We start from the raw sequence: 18829 nt of genomic DNA, 5'->3' as shown, positions 1-18829 counted from the left end.
AATTGGGATAATGAGAATTATAGCGGAACGAACTTTGGAGATAGATGAAGAACTGTGTGTTTGCTTCATAGACTGGAAAAGGCATCTGACACGGGTAAACTGGACCAAATTAATGCAGATCCTGAAAGAAACAGGTATCGATTGGCATGAAAGAAGATTGATTAGCAAATTGTACATGGATCAGAAAGTTAGAGTACGACTGGACACGGGGGAGACAGGAAGTGTGCAGATTGGAAGAGGAGTTCGACAAGGATGCTGTTTATCACCAATTCTGTTCAACTTGTACAGCGAATGCCTTACCAAGGAAGCTCTGGATGGGCTCGGTGACTTCAAAGTAGGAGGGCAAATTATTCAAACTGTGAAATATGCAGATGACCTTGTGTTAATGGCTAAGGAAGAAACTGTGCTACAGGGCATGATTGATAGACTAATTGAAATTGGAAGGTGCTATGGCATGGAAATGAATGTGGAGAAAACAAAAGTAATGAAAATTTCGAGACAACCAACCCCAGTCACAATAAAGATAGACCAAAAACAAGTGGAGAATGTGAAATGTTTTAAATATTTGGGTAGCTTGTTAACAGATGATGGAAGGTGTACTTGTGAAATTAAATCCAGGATTGCCATGGCAAAAGCTGCATTTAGCAAGAAGAAGAATCTTTTTACCAGCAAATTGGACTTAAATTTGAGGAAGAAACTAGTGAAATGCTACATTTGGAGCATAGCTCTGTATGGGGCTGAAACATGGACACTTAGGGCAGTAGATCAGAAACATCTGGAAAGTTTCGAAATGTGGTGTTGGAGAAGGATGGAGAAGATCAGTTGGACCGATTATGTGAGAAATGAAGAAGTGTTAATTAGAGTCAGTGAGCAGAGGAATATCCTACACGAAATAAGAAAACGGAAGGCTAATTGGATTGGTCATGTTTTACGCATAAACTGCCTTCTAAAAGAAGTTATTGAAGGAAAGATAGAGGGGCGGATAGAAGTGACAAGAAGACGTAAGAAGATGCTGGATGACCTTGGGGACAGAAGAGGATATTGTCATTTAAAGGAGAAAGCTCTAGATCGCATTAAGTGGAGGAATTGTTTTGGAAGAGACTGTGGACCTGTCGTCTGACAGATTACTGATGATGATGACAGGTAGAAAGATGCCAATCACAGTGGCCACGCGGTCTAAGTCATCCACTGCCTTCGCTCGCCCGGAAGCCCGGATCGTGGGTTCGAATCCCACTCAGGGCATGGATGTTTGTGTATGTATGTGCGTTTTTGTTTGTCTACAGGTAGAGGCCTTGTGATGAGCTGATCACACGCCCAAGGAGTCATAACGAATGTCTAAGATAAAGTAAACCGAAGTGAAACGGAGAGTTTTATGGAGGTAGGCCAAGGCTCAAATTGGGGCTGTAGCGCCAAAGGAAATACGGTACAGGTTAAAAGATGCAGATCACAGTGCCCGCGCTGTGTAAGGCATGAACCGCCTTCGCCCACTCGAAAACTGGGGTCGTGTGTTCGAATCCTACTCGGGACATGGATGTCTGTGTGCGTTTAGTCTGTATTTGTGTTGTTCTGTATGTAGGTAGCGGCCTAGCGACGGGTTCATCCTACGTTCAAGGAGTCCGACCGACTGTGTACAGGATTAAGAAACTGAGAAAGCTGCTAAAGTCCAAAGAGAGAAAGAGAGAGAGGTAAAATGTAAAGTTGTCCCTGTACTAAATTAAGCACCACGCCATGAAGACTTCGTGGGGGTGGAGATATAGCTCCATTGTTTTTGACCTCGGTACCAGATGGAGATGAGCCGTTAGCTTCAATTCTAATACAGTCTATTTATATGTTGTCATTCAGGGAAGACGCGTGTAAAACGGACTGCTTAAAACAAATTCTCATTTAACAAGACTTCAACTTCTCGCAGCATAAAAAACTCCGTGGCCTGTAGTCCGCAAACGAACTATACCGATCGACCGCCGCTTGCCGGAGAAGTTAGTGCCAACTTTTGCGGATAGAGGGTGTCAAGTAGTCAGAGCAACAGATCCCCACTGCCGTTAATCTCGGGTTCCTAGACCGGTTTGGTAGCACGAACTAAAAACAAAAATCTGTGGGCATTATTCAGGGAACAAACATATTTCTAAATATTTTGCTCCGCAACCTCTCGGCTTGTAGCATAGCGCCTTAAGCAACTGCTCTACCGCTTGCCCCTACATTGTTGAAGACAGGAAGAACCCCTCACCCCCCACCCCACCTGTTTATTGAATGTATTTATGGTGAAGTGTCGAGAGATGTCATGTGCTGTCAGATAGAACAGTTTCTGTAAAAGACGAAATTTTCAGACTTGGCATTTCAAGGGTTAAAAAACAACGGAAATAAAACATCTCATTTCAGCTTCGTTGTATATATCCTGTTGTGTATCATAATTAGCCTAAAAAGTTTGGCCATGGACACAACAACAATATTTAATTAAATAAACCAAGGCAACTGGCAACAACTGATTTATCTCAGTGGCTACTGCATGTTTCGGTCCTCACAGGACCATCATCAGGTAGTTCTACAAATATGTCTGTAGTTAATTAAATGCCTAATATGGATCCATATTGGGGCAATACATAACAGTCATACTCGTACAGTACACTCGTGTATATGCCGTAAAGTTAAAATTAAAAACAAACTCCGTGGCCTGTAGTCCTCAAGCGAACTACACCGGCCGAGCGACCGCCGTCTGTCGGCGAAGTTAGTGCCAACTTTTGCGGATAGAGGGTGTCGCGTGGTCTACGCAACGGATTCCCACGGCCGTTATTCTAGGTTTTATAGACCGGAGCCGCTATTTGCTTGAAATAACTCCTCAATTATCCTCACAAGGCCGGGTGGACCCCGTTCCAGACCCACTACTTCTCAGGAAATTAGGCATTCAATTAACTACAGGCGTATTTGTAGAACTAACTGAGAACCGAAACTTCAGTAGCCACTGAAATAAACCAATTGTTGAGAGTTACCTTGGTTCATTTCATTAAGTATTGTTGTGTCGACGGACAAACTTTTTCCGATAATTACGACACACAACAGGATGCATACAGCGAAGCTGAAATGAGATATTTTATTGTCATTGCTTTTTAACCCTTAAACATGCCAAGTCTCTCCGGTTCGACTTTAAGGGGAAACAATACATCCGTTCAAAACTTCGATAAACTTCTACCACACCACACGACGTCACGTCCCAAATAATACCGCCTCTTAATACATGAATCATTTCCACTATCGAGAACCGCATTCAGTTTAACAGCTGTTGGTACAAGGGATAAAAAAACCCACAGCTGCAGACACAAGTATTCACCCTTTCCATGTTAGGAACAAGCATCTTGCCATGTTTACTCTCAATGGCTTCTGTTTCTGGCACAAAATAAACTACTACTGCTATCTCTTAGTGGCCAGGCCAACTACGTATGTAAAGTTGCATAAATCACGAAAATATACAGACTGAAGTTACTCGTTAAAGTAACTTTAACTGGAACTGAAAGGTGAGCAGGCATTTCCTTGTGAAGCTACAGTTTAATAACATAATTCTATTTGAGTCAAGTTGATGCAAATTCATTGTACAACACAGACTTCCAAACCGAGGGCAATAATCCTCACTGGGTAGGACTGAGGCATCCCCACAGGCAAGATCTTACGTGACCATGCTGAACCTGGACTCAAGAGGAATAAGATTTTCTTCTATAGCAACTTTCCTTGTATACACAAAATGGAACAAATTGCAATTCTGTGACTAGCAGGAAACACACAAGAAGCAAGAGCAAAGGAGAGAGGAGAGCAAACCAGAAGCTTATCAACTTTCTGATGCCACATCGCGCTGGGTTACTATGACCCCCCCCCCCACTCAGGAGCAAATGTATGCCTGTTGTTAAATTGTGAAACAATGTTCAATATAAGGCCCTCCTGAAAGCCGAAGAAAAAGAGAGGTTAGGTATTTTTTGGGGGGGGGGGAAGTCTGCTTTTATAAGTAACTGTGCCAAAAACATTTCCTCTAGACAGCAGCATCGCTAGTGCATATTGTTCTACCAAGTTTAGTATCACAGCATAAACGCATCCGCTGCTACGCAACTTTTCAAATTATTGCAGTTGGGTACCTTGCGACGACGTTTACTTTAAGAATTTTCTGCTGAAACTTCTTCAACGGGTTCAGTGCTACTCATCTAAAAAAAATGGATTGCTGCACTTCGGTCATTTAAACGGAACTGTTATAATCCAGGCTGGTTGATTTATACGTTCTTGGACTATTTAATGACGTTGCTTAACCTCAAGAGGTTAGGCCTATACTGAGTCAAGTAAGATGGAAATTTAATCAGGAATGCTGAAAAAGGGGCCGGAATTACAGTTGTAGAGGCCAGTAAACTTTTGCCTGTGCTTAACTAATTAAGCACTACGCCATGAAGACATATGAGGAAGTGGATATACAGATCCACATTTTTTTACCTCGGAAGAAGTCGGAGGTGTGTGGTCAGCTTCATGTTCCGGCCGCTTTAACCCCGGGGAAAGCGTGGGGGACCCTAACAGTAAAAATAAATTTAAGTTCTGACAATTTTTTTTCTTTGTTCTCGCCTATTATAATTAAAAAACTAAGTTCTCGCGATTTTAGAGACGCAAATGTCTGAATAGGATCCGTGTATTCTATCAATGCGAACTGATGAGTTCTCTTGCACTTCCCACCTATTTTCTTACATATATCCAAGCTTTCGGCATGTTGATTGCTCTTCTTGCTACCTACTTCATGCTGATTTGTCGCTTGACTTATGTTGCGACCCTAAAGACAGAGGCAACACGTTAATACAAAACGCTGACTTTCAAACGACTACAGGGCATTATATCCAAGAGGACAGGATTCTTCATAACCACCGCTGTGAGAACCTCAAATATTGTGATTAGATTTATTTTCTGTGGAGGTCCTGGAGCGACCACCCTGATCGCTTCCCCTTAAACACGGCGCTGGCTCAGAGGAGGCGATGGTGACCTAATGTTTCAGCGAAATAGTCACCGTTTGTTCTGATAATCATATCAAACACAAATACACCATGTGGACAAAATAAAGAGCATCTGAGTGTTAAAGAACGTGGCACATATGTTAACCACTGCGCTTTTAAGGGCAGGAATAATTACTAATAATGTACACGTAATACGTAGAAATAAATTTAAAGTTTAAATCTGCCAACCTGCATCACAGTTGCAACATCAAATTCAGGCGAAGATGGTATTTCAGCGTAATATTCCGACATTCGACGAAAGTGATCTTTAAATTTATTTTTTATTAAATTCTAAAAGCCAGGCTTGGGCAAAGTCTGCGTCCGTGATCTATATTATCCGCGTTACCAAAGCGAAACCATCGAACCGACAGCTGAAGCTGCCTAAGTCTGCTGAAGCCGTAGGGTCCCACCTTTATCCATTACGTGTAAGGAAGCTACTGCCTCCGCTCGCTTCTACTGTAAGAGAAGTTGGTATGTTTACCTCCAGACTTGTGCGTCGCATTCATAATGAGAACGGGCAAGTCACCCTGACGATCACGAGCTCAGTCGGCAGGAATACCGATTTCGAGGGTTCAAGTATTCCGCACTAAATACGCTACTTTATTCTTGAAAAAATTATGCGAAATTTGGCGAGTTCTGCTGGTCGCTTAAAAATAACTCAAACCTGTGTTTGCTACATTCGTAATCGTCAATGTACAAACAGGGAGTAATTAGCATTCTTTCCTTGATTTAAAAAGCAGGCCTATGAGACCATTTTGATGTCTGTCTGTGCATCCCACCAACCGTTGCTGGGCAACGACACGGCAAACGCGTTCAAGCGATAACCAATACACACAACAAGAATAGAAGAACCGTTAGTCGCGGGGTTGTCGTTGTGGTGCTGGTCGTGTTGAATACTCTGGAAGATTTCTGGTACTCATTTCCGTTAGTTGCCGAGTGGGCCCCAGGGCCATAGTGCGGCTGTAAGGATTAGATCAATTGAAAAATCTGATGATCTCATCGGGTATCGAATCCGCGAACCTCGGACTTGTAGCAAAGTGCCAGTGTCAACTATGCTACCGCGTGGGGGAAGGGGAATTTTTAACTTGCTTGGTTACTATTAGCTTGTCTGGAATTTTTAAACTATGGAGGTAATTTTTGCCTCTGAAGTAATATTGTAGTAGATATATCCACAAAATGTCGTTCTTGTTGAGCGTATCAAAGTGAAATATTGCCTCGGTTTTCAGACTTCGTCACTTTTTAGGTTGTGAGTTAGTATAGTTCCTTATGGCATAAAGGGCTCCATAAACACGATTAAAGTGAGCAAGATCGCAATAGGAATTGGAGGAGAATCCCTCTTCTTGTTTCTTGTGTCCGACTATTCATGTTTCAGGCACCGGATCCTTCTTTGCTCTGTTCTACACGAACTAAAATGATGAAAATGATAAAAATTTACATTTCTTTATAGAAAATTAAACCAGAGATGTGCTATATTTTCAATAGTGGTGTCATGCACAATATGTTCAAACTATACAGCAGGAAACGTTTTCAATTTTGTCGCTAACGTGTACAAAATGAGCTCTTTTTGACTAGAGTGGCTGCACTTCCCGAAGTGCACTCTACAAATTAAATAAGAAATCATTATATTAACACGTGTAAGTGAAGGAGTAATAAAAGCGTGAAAAAAAAGTAAATTTATGGGAAAATATCCTAAGTTGAAATTAAATTATAATTGAAAGTGATTTTTTTTTTTTCAGGAGACAACAGCCAACTATATATCATTACGAGAAGGTACCGATCATTCGATTCTAAAATTAGTAACTTCTAGACGAAATGATGCGCCGGTCACGGTAGCCGAGCGGTCTGAGGCATGTACTGTCTTCGCTCGGTTGGAAACCGGGATCCCACTCAGGTCATGGATGTTTAGTTTGTGTGTGCGTTTTTCTGTGTTTGTGTACAGGTAGAGGCCTTGCGACGAGCTGATCACCCGCCCAAGGAGTCCTACCGAACGTGTAAGATCTAGAAAAACCGAAGTGAACGGAGAAGTTCATGGAGGTAGGCCTAGGCCCATTGAGGCTGTAGTGCCAAGGGGGGGGGGTGTTCCTGTGCTTAATGAATTAAGCACTATCTATGTCTATCTGTCTGTCTACCTATGTCTCTACAGCCCTTGCTGGACCTTGGCCGCTTCTTCAGTTTCTTAATCTAAGACAGTCGGTAGGACTTACTGGACGGAGGATCAGCACCTTACAAGGTCGCTACCTACGCAAAGACATCCATGCCTCGAGTGGGATTCGAACCCACGATCCTAGTGTTCGAGCGGGAGAAGACAGTTCATGCCTCAGACCGCGCGGCCACTGTGATCGACAAATTCAGAAAGTAATAAGGACATTTCTAGCATAATGTTCATTTTACTAACCAGTTAAGCGACTTCTGGGCCATACTGTAGCCTGACCTATTGATAGCATCATTAAATAACAAAACATAATGAACATTTCCGCGGGCTTCCCTCCTCTTCTTTATCATTATTATTATTATTATTATTATTATTATTATTATTATTATTATTATTATTACTGTGGGGGCACGAGGTAGCGTAGTTGGTTGAGGCCTATGCCACAATTCGGCAGGCCGCGGGTTCGAGTCCGGATGAGGTGGACTTTTTCAATTTACCTAATTCTTCCAGCCGCACTATGGCACTGGGGTCGACTCAGAAATGAGTAGGAAGAATCTTCCTGGGGAGTAAAGGGCTGCTGGCTCGTAGGGCTGACAAACTTACCGCCATCTGTGAGCCGACTGTCTAGAAAATGTGGGAGCCTCGACATCTTACAATCCTATGGGCCTTCATGGCCTGTTACAGGGATAGCTTTCTTGAACGGTTCATACCTTCAGTCAGCTTTTCTTTATTGTTAGTGGGGTGGGACTAAATCTCTTGTACTGCGGCCACTTCTGGCCTATTGTGCCAGCCCCAGATGATAGGTGAGGGTGATTGTGGAGAAATTGGTGGAATGAAGATTGGCAGGGGAAACCGAAGTACTTGGAGAAAACCTGCCCAAGCGCCACTTTGTCCACCACAAATCTCACTTGACGAGACCAGAGATCGAACCCGGGCCGCCGCCGTGGGAAGCCAACGACCAACCGCTTGAGTTATGGCGCAGCCGTAAAGACAATAACTTAGTGATCAATTTGTTGCCAGTAACCACAAAAGCACTTCTCATTACCTACAAGACACTAAGATGATCTTTTGAAGACTGAAACTCACATGTCTAGAGCGAACTGATCAAAGTGATTATATCACTGTCCCCAACTTCGGTATTTTATCTCTCGATATTCACACATCTTGAATGATATACCAAGTTCGTAGGCCCTGATGTTTACAATCAAATTTTATAAGGATTTAAACGAAAACTGGTCAGCAATTTTGTAAAACATTTATAATTTTGCTTGAATCGGTGTATAAACCGACGTTCAAAATAAAGCAAGAAAATACAAAATGCTTCAACCTTACAAAAATAATATTTTACCAAACGGAATACACCACAACACGTCCCTAATTTCATTCATTTTCTTTATTTTTAAGTCCACTTGTTTTGGTGTTTATTAAAGGCTAGTTTTATTCTATTGAAACTGCATCTGATTGCAATTTACTGAAGGTTATTTTGATGATAAAATATCTAACGTATATACATATTGCTCATATATAATAACTTCAAGAAGATTAATATTCTCCACACTCTCAACAACATTCTTACTATTTAACACCAACGGACATACGCTTTTAGCCAGTCCCATACGCCTTCACGGCTTAGTGCTTTATTAGTAGGCGCCAGGATAGCGTAGTCGGTATAGCAAATGGTTACGGGCTGGAAGACTGAGTCCCGATAGGTTCAACAATTTTCTCTTCTTCACGTCGTCCAGCGTAGTCGGTATAGTGACTGGCTACGGGTTGGACGACCGGGGCCTCGAAGTTGGAGTCCCGGTAGGGTCAATAATTTTCTTTTCTCCACGTCGTCCAAACCGCCTCTGGGGTCCACCTAACCTCCCATCCAATAGGTAACCAGGGGCTCTTTCCCCGGGGATAAATCGGCCGGGGCGTGAATCTGATCACTCACCTACAGCTAGTGCCGAGGTCAACAAAATGTCGATCTATACACCCACTCCCCCATACACCTTCATGGCGTAGTGTTTAATTAGTTAAGCAGAGGGAAAACTTTACCTTTTTTTCAAAACTTTAATGGCGACTCAAGAAGAGAAGTTAGTTGAAGTGGTTACCTGCCCTCAGAGCTCGTATCCACTCGACCCTGTCCTGCTCTCGGTTAGCCAGCAAGTAGAGTGTGTATTCCTGTCCACCTTCCTGGTAGCCGACTTGGAAAGGAAATCCGGCAGGATGCGATACGCCGTCTAGGAGTTAATTGTTGTCACCTCCACCTCCACCACCAACACCACCACCACCGGCACCCGATGCACCACTACCAGACAGCTGTGCTGGCTCCACCACTTGAACCGAACCGACATCCACACGCCCGCGTTCTTTGCGACGTTGCTGAAGAGGAACGTGAAACACAAATCACCTACAGACCCCACTACAGCGCTATATACACAAAGAACAATATACACGAAGAGACAGACCATCACGCAAAACATGTAAAGAAGTGAAGATCACAGAGACTAAGATCCACACCGTAACGCGTACACTACAGGGTGAGCGGACATCCACACTGGCATTAGAAAGAGGCAAGACCTGAGCTTCATGCTCTGGCTTCTTTTCCGCTCATGATGCGGTGGCGAAGGAGAGATCCCTTCCAACGACGAGAATCGAAACCCAAAGTAACCACTCGCTTTTTTTTTTCCTTTGGCACTACAACCCCAATTTGAGACTTGGCATACCTCCACGAAACTCTCCGTTTCACTTCTGTTTACTAGATCTTAGACATTCGGTAGGACTCCTTGTGCGGGTGATCAGTTCGTCGCAAGGTCTCTACCTGTACCTAAACACAAACACAGCACACGCACGCACACTAACATTCCATGCCCTGAGATTCAAACCTACGATTCCGGCTTCCGAGCGAGCGAAGACAGTGCTTGCCTAAAGGGGCCCATACGCGTACAAGTCTGGCTCGCGAGTCCGACTCGGTTCGGGTTCCAATGAGCCAAACTCGTCCGTGTGTGGGTCGCAAAGATGGGAGTTAGCTCATGCGTTTGTGGTGAAATTAATCCGAGCACGGCTCCCGAGTCAAGCTCGTCGATCCGGACTCGCTAGCCAGACTCGTATGTGTATGGGCCCCTTTAGACCGCTCGGCTACCGTGACCGGCACCCACTCACTTTACTGATACATATTCTGGTCCCTAAGGCAAAACTTTGTTATTTAAATGTTTAGAATTTATCATTTTCATTTCTGTTTTTGTAACGAAGGTTGTAAGCACTATTGCATTTCGTGCAATAGCATATACGCATAGCCAGGCAACCAACAGGCTGGCCTGTATGTAACACTGCGAAGTTGTATTCTGGTGGTACTCGATTCAAATCTCAGGGCACATGTTATCCTGATGTTCTTGTGGCTTTCCTCAGTCACTGCAGGCAAACGTCGGATAGTGTCCTAATTGGGCCATGACCGCTCCCTTCGAGGGCCTTCCTAATTCATCCGATGCTATAGAGCCTCGACAGCGAAAGCGCACACACAGACACACAACCATGTGAAAACAGCGCAATTAAACGAATTTAGAACTGATGAATGTGGTCTTTTCGGTTATGACACTACGGAACCCCGTAGGTGGGTACTAACATTTCGGCGTGGCATACTGCCCTTCTAATGGACGGATATGTTCCTCCGAGCCGCTGGTACCAGACTGCACTGTGTTATAAGCCAGAAGACCACATCATCATTCTTCACCGCTACTAATATCTCGGATCTGTGCATGCACCAGAATCCAAAAGAGGGAAGGAGTTACATATTTGTCATATTCCCGTCATGGAATCAAGCTCCGAACACTTCATTCACGAATCCCTTCGAAGTATTGCATTACGTAACAACACCTTTTCAACAACAAAACGAGAAGTATCGCATGCTGGGATTACTCTGGATGATAAGCTGAAGGAACGCGGAAGTGTTGTCCTTGCAAGCTACTGGGGGAGCAGTTGCTAGTCTCCGGACAAAGACTCGAACCTACGTTCGGCAGTGCAAATTGCGTAATGGCGAAAATTATGTTACGGCAATTCTACAGCAGATAACTATAAGGATATTCTATTGTCTTTGCTTTCTTAAAGAAAATAAATAGATTTGTTTGTTCCACCTGTAGGGGTTGAAATTTATTTTATTCTATTTTTTCAGAAGGGACGAATGAGGACGCATCTGTTCGGAAGGATAGAAAGACGCACGTAAGGAAACTTTATCTAAAAATAAAACAATTTTTGGATCTGGGTTCTCGCACTGTTTCTTCAAAAATGGTTTCATGGAGTTTGAAAGCAGCGGGTAGGAACAGATTCTTAAAAAATCCAGTAGAAATGAGCTCAGATCTCTTCAAAACCTTAACAAATATCACGTTAATACAAAACGTACTTTCAATATTTTGTCTTAGCCCTGCGACCATTTCTCATGTGAGTTTTTTAATCATTCGTTTTACCACGTCACGCACGCCTAGTACAGGTTAGTGGTTTGCAGTACATTTTTCAGTGACTCTCACAGCCAATTCAGGGCCCTGGCCTTTTATTCAGTTCCGTAATAATTTTCACAGACGGTAGAACTCCTTACATAGGACAACACAAACATAGAATAAACGCATACACACACCAAACATCCATCCCTTAAGTGGAATTCGAACTCACGATCCCAGCGTTCGAACGAGCGAAGACAGTACATGCCTTAGACCACGCGGCTACTGCGACCGATTGTGGTTTCCAGTAGGCAAATATAATAACAAGAAATGTCCCGAGGTTTTAGTCGGCACAAAAAACAGCTCTGTGTGCCATAGCTCCTCGGACACAGCAATTCTGGAGAAGCCCACAGCGTCAAAACAACGTTTCTCTGCCTTTCTACTGTCTCTAATATAAATAATTTTACATTTCGTTCCACAACATCTGAAAATTTCTACTAAAATTACGAAGGACAGATAAAATTTATCCTTTGAACTGTGCCGCTGTCTCGGAGATACACAACAAATTAAATCACTGTTTTCGACGTGTCCACAATTACCCTTACAATTTCTGCTATCCGTGACTTTCATTAATACAATTTCAGGAGAATATATCAACATACCAATTGTGAGTAAACGGTGCTTCCTTCCTCCATAACAATCTATCAAAGGCTAAGAGCCAAAGCGTGGACAGGATAATACCCATTTCCGGTTGCCTACGTTCATAGTGAGGGGCTATTTCCGGAGGCGGAATTCTTTCTCGTAAAGGGGCGAGTATACTAGGAATGTAAATGGTGCCCTATGTAGGTTCGTCTTATGTATAACAGAAAGATAGGAACTCAACATATATGCGTAAAAATGGCGTAAGAAATGCTGGTGGAAACCACAAAATGTGAACAAACATAGGCATAACTGTATTTAAAAACAGTAATTCATGGAAGATGTCTATTTTATATTACACTGTTCACGTTCTGATTGTTGCATTCGCAACTTACATTGCAGGTTTTGTACAAGAAACTTCCCTCCCCCCAAAACTGAGGGCGGTACAAACTGTACCGAGATCTTCTCCAGTGTGGAGGCTTACGAACGTCAGTTAAGGGTTTATGGCAGTAAATAAATAAATAGTTCTTACGTAAACTCATTAATGTAATATCTGAAGTTTGGGTAGAAAAGTAATTACAATGTCATTTCACATTTAAATTATTAAAAAATGATCACAACCACATGTTCATCACTGATAATATCCAACCTAGAATATATTTTTGAAAAGAACTCACGCGGCAGCGTAGTTGTTTGAGGAATTATGCTACAAGCATAAGGTCACGGGTTCGATTCCCAATGAGGTCATTGGGTTTTTTGAGTTTACATAATCCTTCCAGCCACACTACAGCCCTGAAGTCGACTCAGCCTCTAACAGAAATGAGTACCAGGAATCTTCCTGGGGGCAAAGAGCGGCCGGCGCATAAGGCTGACAACCTCACCGCCATTTGTGAGCCGACTGTCTAGAAAATGTGGGAGCCTAAACGTCTCACAACCTTATGGGCCTCCACGGCCTGTTACAGGGATACCTTTACTTTTTACCTTGATTTATGCGTTTTTGTTATAATCTACGTTTCCTAGGAAATAACCAGGCCCATTCTTCATATTGGGACCTCCCTGCGATCAAACAAAAAAAGATCACTTTCTTACAATCATTTTCGGTAAAGTTGTTCCTGTGCTTAATTCATTAAGCACCTTGCCATGAAGACGTATGGGGGAGTAAAGGTATAGCTCCATCAATCTTGACCTCGGTACTAGATCGAGATGAGTGGACAGCTTTATGCCCCTGCCGCTTCAGCCACGGGAAAAGAGACCCCGGTACCTATTGTGTAGGAGATTGGGTGGGCCCCAGAGCCGGTCTCGACGCCACAGCGAAGAGAAAAAAAAACAAGCAGGAATTGAACCCCGGCTGTCCAGCTCGCTTCCTGTCGCTATACCGATTGAGATGATGTCCCACTATACAATGATGGAGGGTTTCGGTTTGGGAAAGAGAACAAGGAACCTAAATGAATTAAGAAAAGCGATAAGGGCTATTGGAAGTGAAACTAAGTTGACCCAAGACACAGAGCCTTTCGTGTTTAGCTTCAAGGCTGACACATACAAATGTAGTAGCAGATGTACAATTTTTGACAAATTTTCCGGTACGCATCAATTACTTGCCGGTATGCGGACCAGCTGAAAAGGGAAGAGCATAAAACATTAATCTGTATATAGTTTAATTCCAACATCACAGAATATTACCAATAATATACGCAAACACAGAACTCCACAACCAATTCAACAATACATAAAGATCGCACCCCAACTCGACTGTTGCGTAAGTACACACACACATGCAGAGGCCTGCGTCACATGGGCGTGTCTCAAAATGCAGTTCAACGAGCAGTCCGGTGTATTTATTTTCTATTTCTGACTTCACAGTAAAGTCGTCCCTGTGCTTAACTAATTAAGCACTACGCCATGAAGGCGTATGGGGGACTGGACGTACAGATCCACATTTTCTTCACCGCGACACCAGCTGGAGGTCAGTGGTAAGCTTCAAGCCCGGGCCGCTTTACTCTCGGGGAAAGAATCCCCGGTACCCATTAGATAGGAGGTTGGGTGAGCCCCAGAGCCGGTCTGGACGCTTTGGAGTAGAGAAAATTCTTGACCCTACAGGGACTCGAACTCCGTCCCCCTCGGTCATTCAGCCCGTAGCCAGTCGAATGCATATACTGGCGGGAAAGCCAGACGGAAACAGACTACTAGGAAGACCAAAACGTTGGTAAGTAGACGATATTAAAATGGATCTTAGATAGGATGGGATGGTGTTGAGTAGATCAATCTGGCTCAGGATAGGGACTAGTGATGGGATCTTGTCAATGCGATGAAGAACCTTTGGGTTCCATAAATGCTGGTTAATTCTTGAGTACCTGCAAAATTGGCGGCTGTTGAGAAAGGGCTCATCTCTATGAGTGAGTGACTTCACTTTTTACTCCTTGAAGACGGAGACAGCAAATTTCTATGAAACTACGCGGGGTCATAACCAAAAAATACCACACTCTTAATTATAAATGCTGTGTAAACCTGATATATGATTCGGAATTAGTGGGGTTCTGGACTTTGTCCATCGTCCGTTAAAACGCTAGCGAACACGTTTTGGAAACTGCATTTGTTTCTGTCATTAGGGGGGGGGGGGGGGACACCTACTATGTTGGGCCCGTTACAAAGAGCTAGCCCAGCTTCCGAAACGTTGCGTTCTCTAGTGTTTTCAGAATACCGGATGATGGACGACGTCCAAAATCCCAGCAATTCCGAATTACACCACTGTCAGAACCGTTTGAAATTTAACTGAAATATCATGCGTCGAAAGCGGTTCCTTTTGACATCATCATCATCATCATCATCATCATCATCAATCTGTCAGACGACAGGTCCACAGTCTCTTCCAAAACAATTCCTCCACTTAATGCGATCTAGAGCTTTCTCCTTCAAATGACAGTATCCTCTTCTGTCCCCAAGGTCATCCAGCATCTTCTTACGTCTTCTTCCTCGTCTTCTTGTCACTTCTATCCGCCCCTCTATCTTTCCTTCGATAACTTCTTTTAGAAGGCAGTTTCTGCGTAAAACATGACCAATCCAATTAGCCTTCCGTTTTCTTATTTCGTGTAGGATATTCCTCTGCTCACTGACTCTAATTAACACTTCTTCATTTCTCACATAATCGGTCCAACTGATCTTCTCCATCCTTCTCCAACACCACATTTCGAAACTTTCCAGATGTTTCTGATCTACTGCCCTAAGTGTCCATGTTTCAGCTCCATACAGAGCTATGCTCCAAATGTAGCATTTCACTAGTTTCTTCCTCAAATTTAACATAGCCACAAAAATGAAATTTTACAGAGAGGCAGCACAAAGAATACGTATCGTCTGGTATGTGACGCCGTACAGTCTAAACCTAGCTATATTTCGGAGAAACTTATTACTTCCATCTTCAAGGTAGAAATAGTAAGCCAAGCAAACAAACAACCCCGGATCAAATTAAGCTGTCTCACTTTGCTGTTTGCTTGCTCTGTTTATTCGACACTGAATAAGGGGACACAGCATTCCTCCGAAACGTTGATAAACTTCTATCAGACTACACGGGATCACATACCAGTAACCGCTGTGAAAACGTAAATCCCACAAGTAGAACAAACCCTTCACACACTGACACTAGTTGTCTACCCTATGAAGAGCTCTGGTACACAATGAGATACAGTCCCCATGCTTTACGGTCTGCTGGCCAAGGGTGACGTGTGTTTGGGTTGCTAATCTCATTTTCATTATCGCATCTTCAACTGGGGAAGGCAAGAGACACCATCGCATGATCCTTTTACTTGGCAACGTGCCGCTCACGGGATTACAGAACGCATCTGGGAATACAGCAGACAGACACTGCGAGTTCTGGGCTGTGGCTTCGTCTGAAATTACAAGCGCTAAACTGCAAAGCACATACACACATTCTTTAATTGTTTCTTGCATCCTGTTGTGTATTTAATCAATATTATAGTTAATTTTACCGTCTACACAACACGTTTTTATTATTATTATTATCACACTACATGTTTCGACCTCAAGAGGTCATCCTCAGGTGTACGAACACAGTTCGTGAATTGAAGTTTCATTCAGGTCATTGGTATACAATGACCTGAATGAAACTTCAATTCACGAACTGTGTTCGTACACCTGAGGATGACCTCTTGAGGTCGAAACATGTAGTGTGATAATAATAATAATAAAAACGTGTTGTGTAGACGGTAAAATTAACTCTAATATTGATACACATTCTTTCTGCTATTTAAGTGTTGTTTCATCTCCAAAGGTTTAAATATCGTCCATTTAAATGCGTAAGAGTATAAGGATTAGAAAGCAAGACACAATCTTCTCTTTCGCTTAGAGGGGCTGAGGAAAAGCATGAAACATTTCACGAACACAAATTTAAATCGTTACCATTCGATATAGGCATATAATGGTAAAGCTGTCCATGTGCTCAACGAATTAAGCACTACGCCATGAAGGCGTATGGGGGAGTGGATGTATAGATCCATATTTTCTTGATCTAGGCACTAGCTGGAGGTGAGTGGTCAGCTTCACGCCCCGGTTGGGGGAAGTGCCCCCGGTATCCATTGTATAGGAGGTTGGGTGGGCCGGGAGCCGGTCTGCGCGATTTGGAGAAGAAAAAATTCTTGACCCTACCGGGACTCGAACTCCGATTCCAGCCCGTAGCCAGTCGCTATACCGACTACGTTACCCCAGCTCCGGTATAGGCGTATAACAGGCCTAAATATAACAATGATACACATTAAATAGGAGACGGTTTCTGATTCTGTAGGTCTATGAGTATTATCTGACTGACTCGTATGTGTAAGTTATGTCGTACGTCATAACAGTAAAATGCAACTCCAATAATTCAACTGTTTACTACTACTGTTTGGAACGGGGTCCATTCAGCCTCGTGAGGATAATTGAGGAGCTATTTCAAGGGAACAGATGCTCTGGTCTAGAAAACTGAAATTAACGGCCGCTGGGATTCGTTGCGCTGACCACGCTAAAGTTGGCGCTAACTTCGCCGACAAGCGGCGGTCGTTCGATCGGTATAGTTCGCTTGTAGACTAACACCACGGAGTTTGTTTTAATATTGCGGTCTTATGTGACGCCGTGCAGCATGGTAATGGTTGCCGGCGTTTCGAAGGGGCTTCCCTGCTTCTATCTTCAGAGTAGAACATCTACAATGAAAATGGAGGCAGAAGGTTCTTCCGTAACGGTAGAAACCATTTATCAGACTACACGGTGTCACATCCTAGAAGTCTTAACGTTCTGCGCCCTGAGATCCTAAAACCCCAATTCCTGTTGCAGTGAAAGCCCTAAGAATAAATTCATAGCAAAAAGGTGGTCTTGAAAACAAATGTTTCGCATCGCCTGACCTTCGCAATGAGACAGCTGAGGCGAGATGAAAGTTGTAAAGGGAACGGAAAACCCGAAGAGAGTGAGTTGCAGATTCGCCTGGCGGAAAGTACTCTGTAACAGCGATAGAGCGGAAAATTTAACACGCATGTTAGTATACCTTATTTTAAATCTGCGCATTACATATGCAGGAATTCCTCTATTTATGCGATGATTGTGTTCCCCCCCCCAAAAAAAAGAAGAAACGCAGTGGGTGAAATCGCGTAAATCGAACAACATTTTCCTACCTGCCCTCGCATTCCTCCTGCGGAAACTCATATAACAATCTAATCACCATTCTCCCTGTCTTTCTGGTTAGGCCGGCAAGGGATTCTTATTAAACTGACTGATACTGAAACCCGCCTAAATTAGTTGGTTGCGTTAAAATGAAATCGCAATTAACGTGCAGTACGTTCACGTATCTATGTATGGTCCTCAGTCTAACGACTCAGTCGGAGTGGTGAGGCAGGAAAATATATGGTCGTGGGTCCCGCGGATACCGGAGTCAAGGACGACTGTGCTGACGTAGATCAGCAGAAATTTACCCGACACCGGAAGAGTATGTACCTATAGCACGAAATGATGCCCATAATAATTATATGTACAAGTTTCTTATATTCAAAATGTAGCATTTTGAGGAATTCCAAGTTAAGTTTTTTTTATCTATTAACATTTCGTTATAATCAGGATGGACCTTGCTTGTAAGAACACATAACCACGAACTTTCAATGGAGTGAGGTAGAAATGTACGGGGCCGGAGTCCATGTTTACTCACGCCTGTCTTGAAACACATATTTATATACATTCTTCTTCTTCTTCTTCTTCTTCTGCTTCTGTTGCTCCCACGTGGAGCATAGGCCATCCGTGAAAAGCTCGTTTCAAGTCAGTTTCTTAATCTCAGACAGTCGGCAGAACTCCTTAGACGAGCGATCAGCAAGTCGCGAGGCCGCTAACTATACACAGAACAAAAAAAAAAAAACTCCGCGGCTTGAGTCCGCAAACGAACTATACCGACCGAGGGACCGCCGCTTGTCGGTAAAGTTAGTGCCAACTTTAGCGGATAGTGTCGCGTGGTCAGCGCAACGAGTACCCACGGCCGTTAATTTCGGTTTTCTAGACCGGAGCCGCTATTTCCTTGAAATAGTTCCTCGTTTATCCTCATGAGACTGAGTTGATCCCATTCCAGACCCACTACTTCTCAGAAAAACCGGTAG

At 43.3% G+C, this 18829-nt stretch overlaps 2 protein-coding genes across 3 annotated transcripts in view; both read right to left on the bottom strand.

Moving 5' to 3' along the window:
• Nucleotides 1-18829, bottom strand: part of LOC111869536 (tyrosine-protein kinase Btk29A) — a 197835-nt gene that overhangs the window by 146178 nt on the left and 32828 nt on the right. The window contains exon 1 of one of the 2 annotated variants that reach the window (XM_023861150.2): nucleotides 9255-9380. The exons of the other annotated variant lie outside the window; for it this stretch is intronic. The gene's annotated coding sequence lies outside the window, so the exon portion shown is untranslated. Of the gene's footprint in view, nucleotides 1-9254; nucleotides 9381-18829 lie in introns of those variants that run through there. 2 annotated transcript variants of the gene reach the window in all.
• The window catches only part of LOC111869537 (tyrosine-protein kinase Btk29A-like), an 87122-nt gene continuing 77586 nt past the window's right edge, over nucleotides 9294-18829 (bottom strand). Inside the window, exon 3 of the mRNA XM_023861152.2 lies at nucleotides 9294-9525. Within this exon, the coding sequence (XP_023716920.1) occupies nucleotides 9391-9525 (135 nt within the window). The 3' untranslated portion in view covers nucleotides 9294-9390. The remainder of the gene's footprint in view (nucleotides 9526-18829) is intronic.

The sequence above is a fragment of the Cryptotermes secundus genome, unplaced genomic scaffold (assembly GCF_002891405.2).
Source record: "Cryptotermes secundus unplaced genomic scaffold, Csec_1.0 scaffold196, whole genome shotgun sequence".
Classification (NCBI taxonomy): domain Eukaryota; kingdom Metazoa; phylum Arthropoda; class Insecta; order Blattodea; family Kalotermitidae; genus Cryptotermes; species Cryptotermes secundus.
This window is presented reverse-complemented; position numbering and strand designations above follow the sequence as displayed.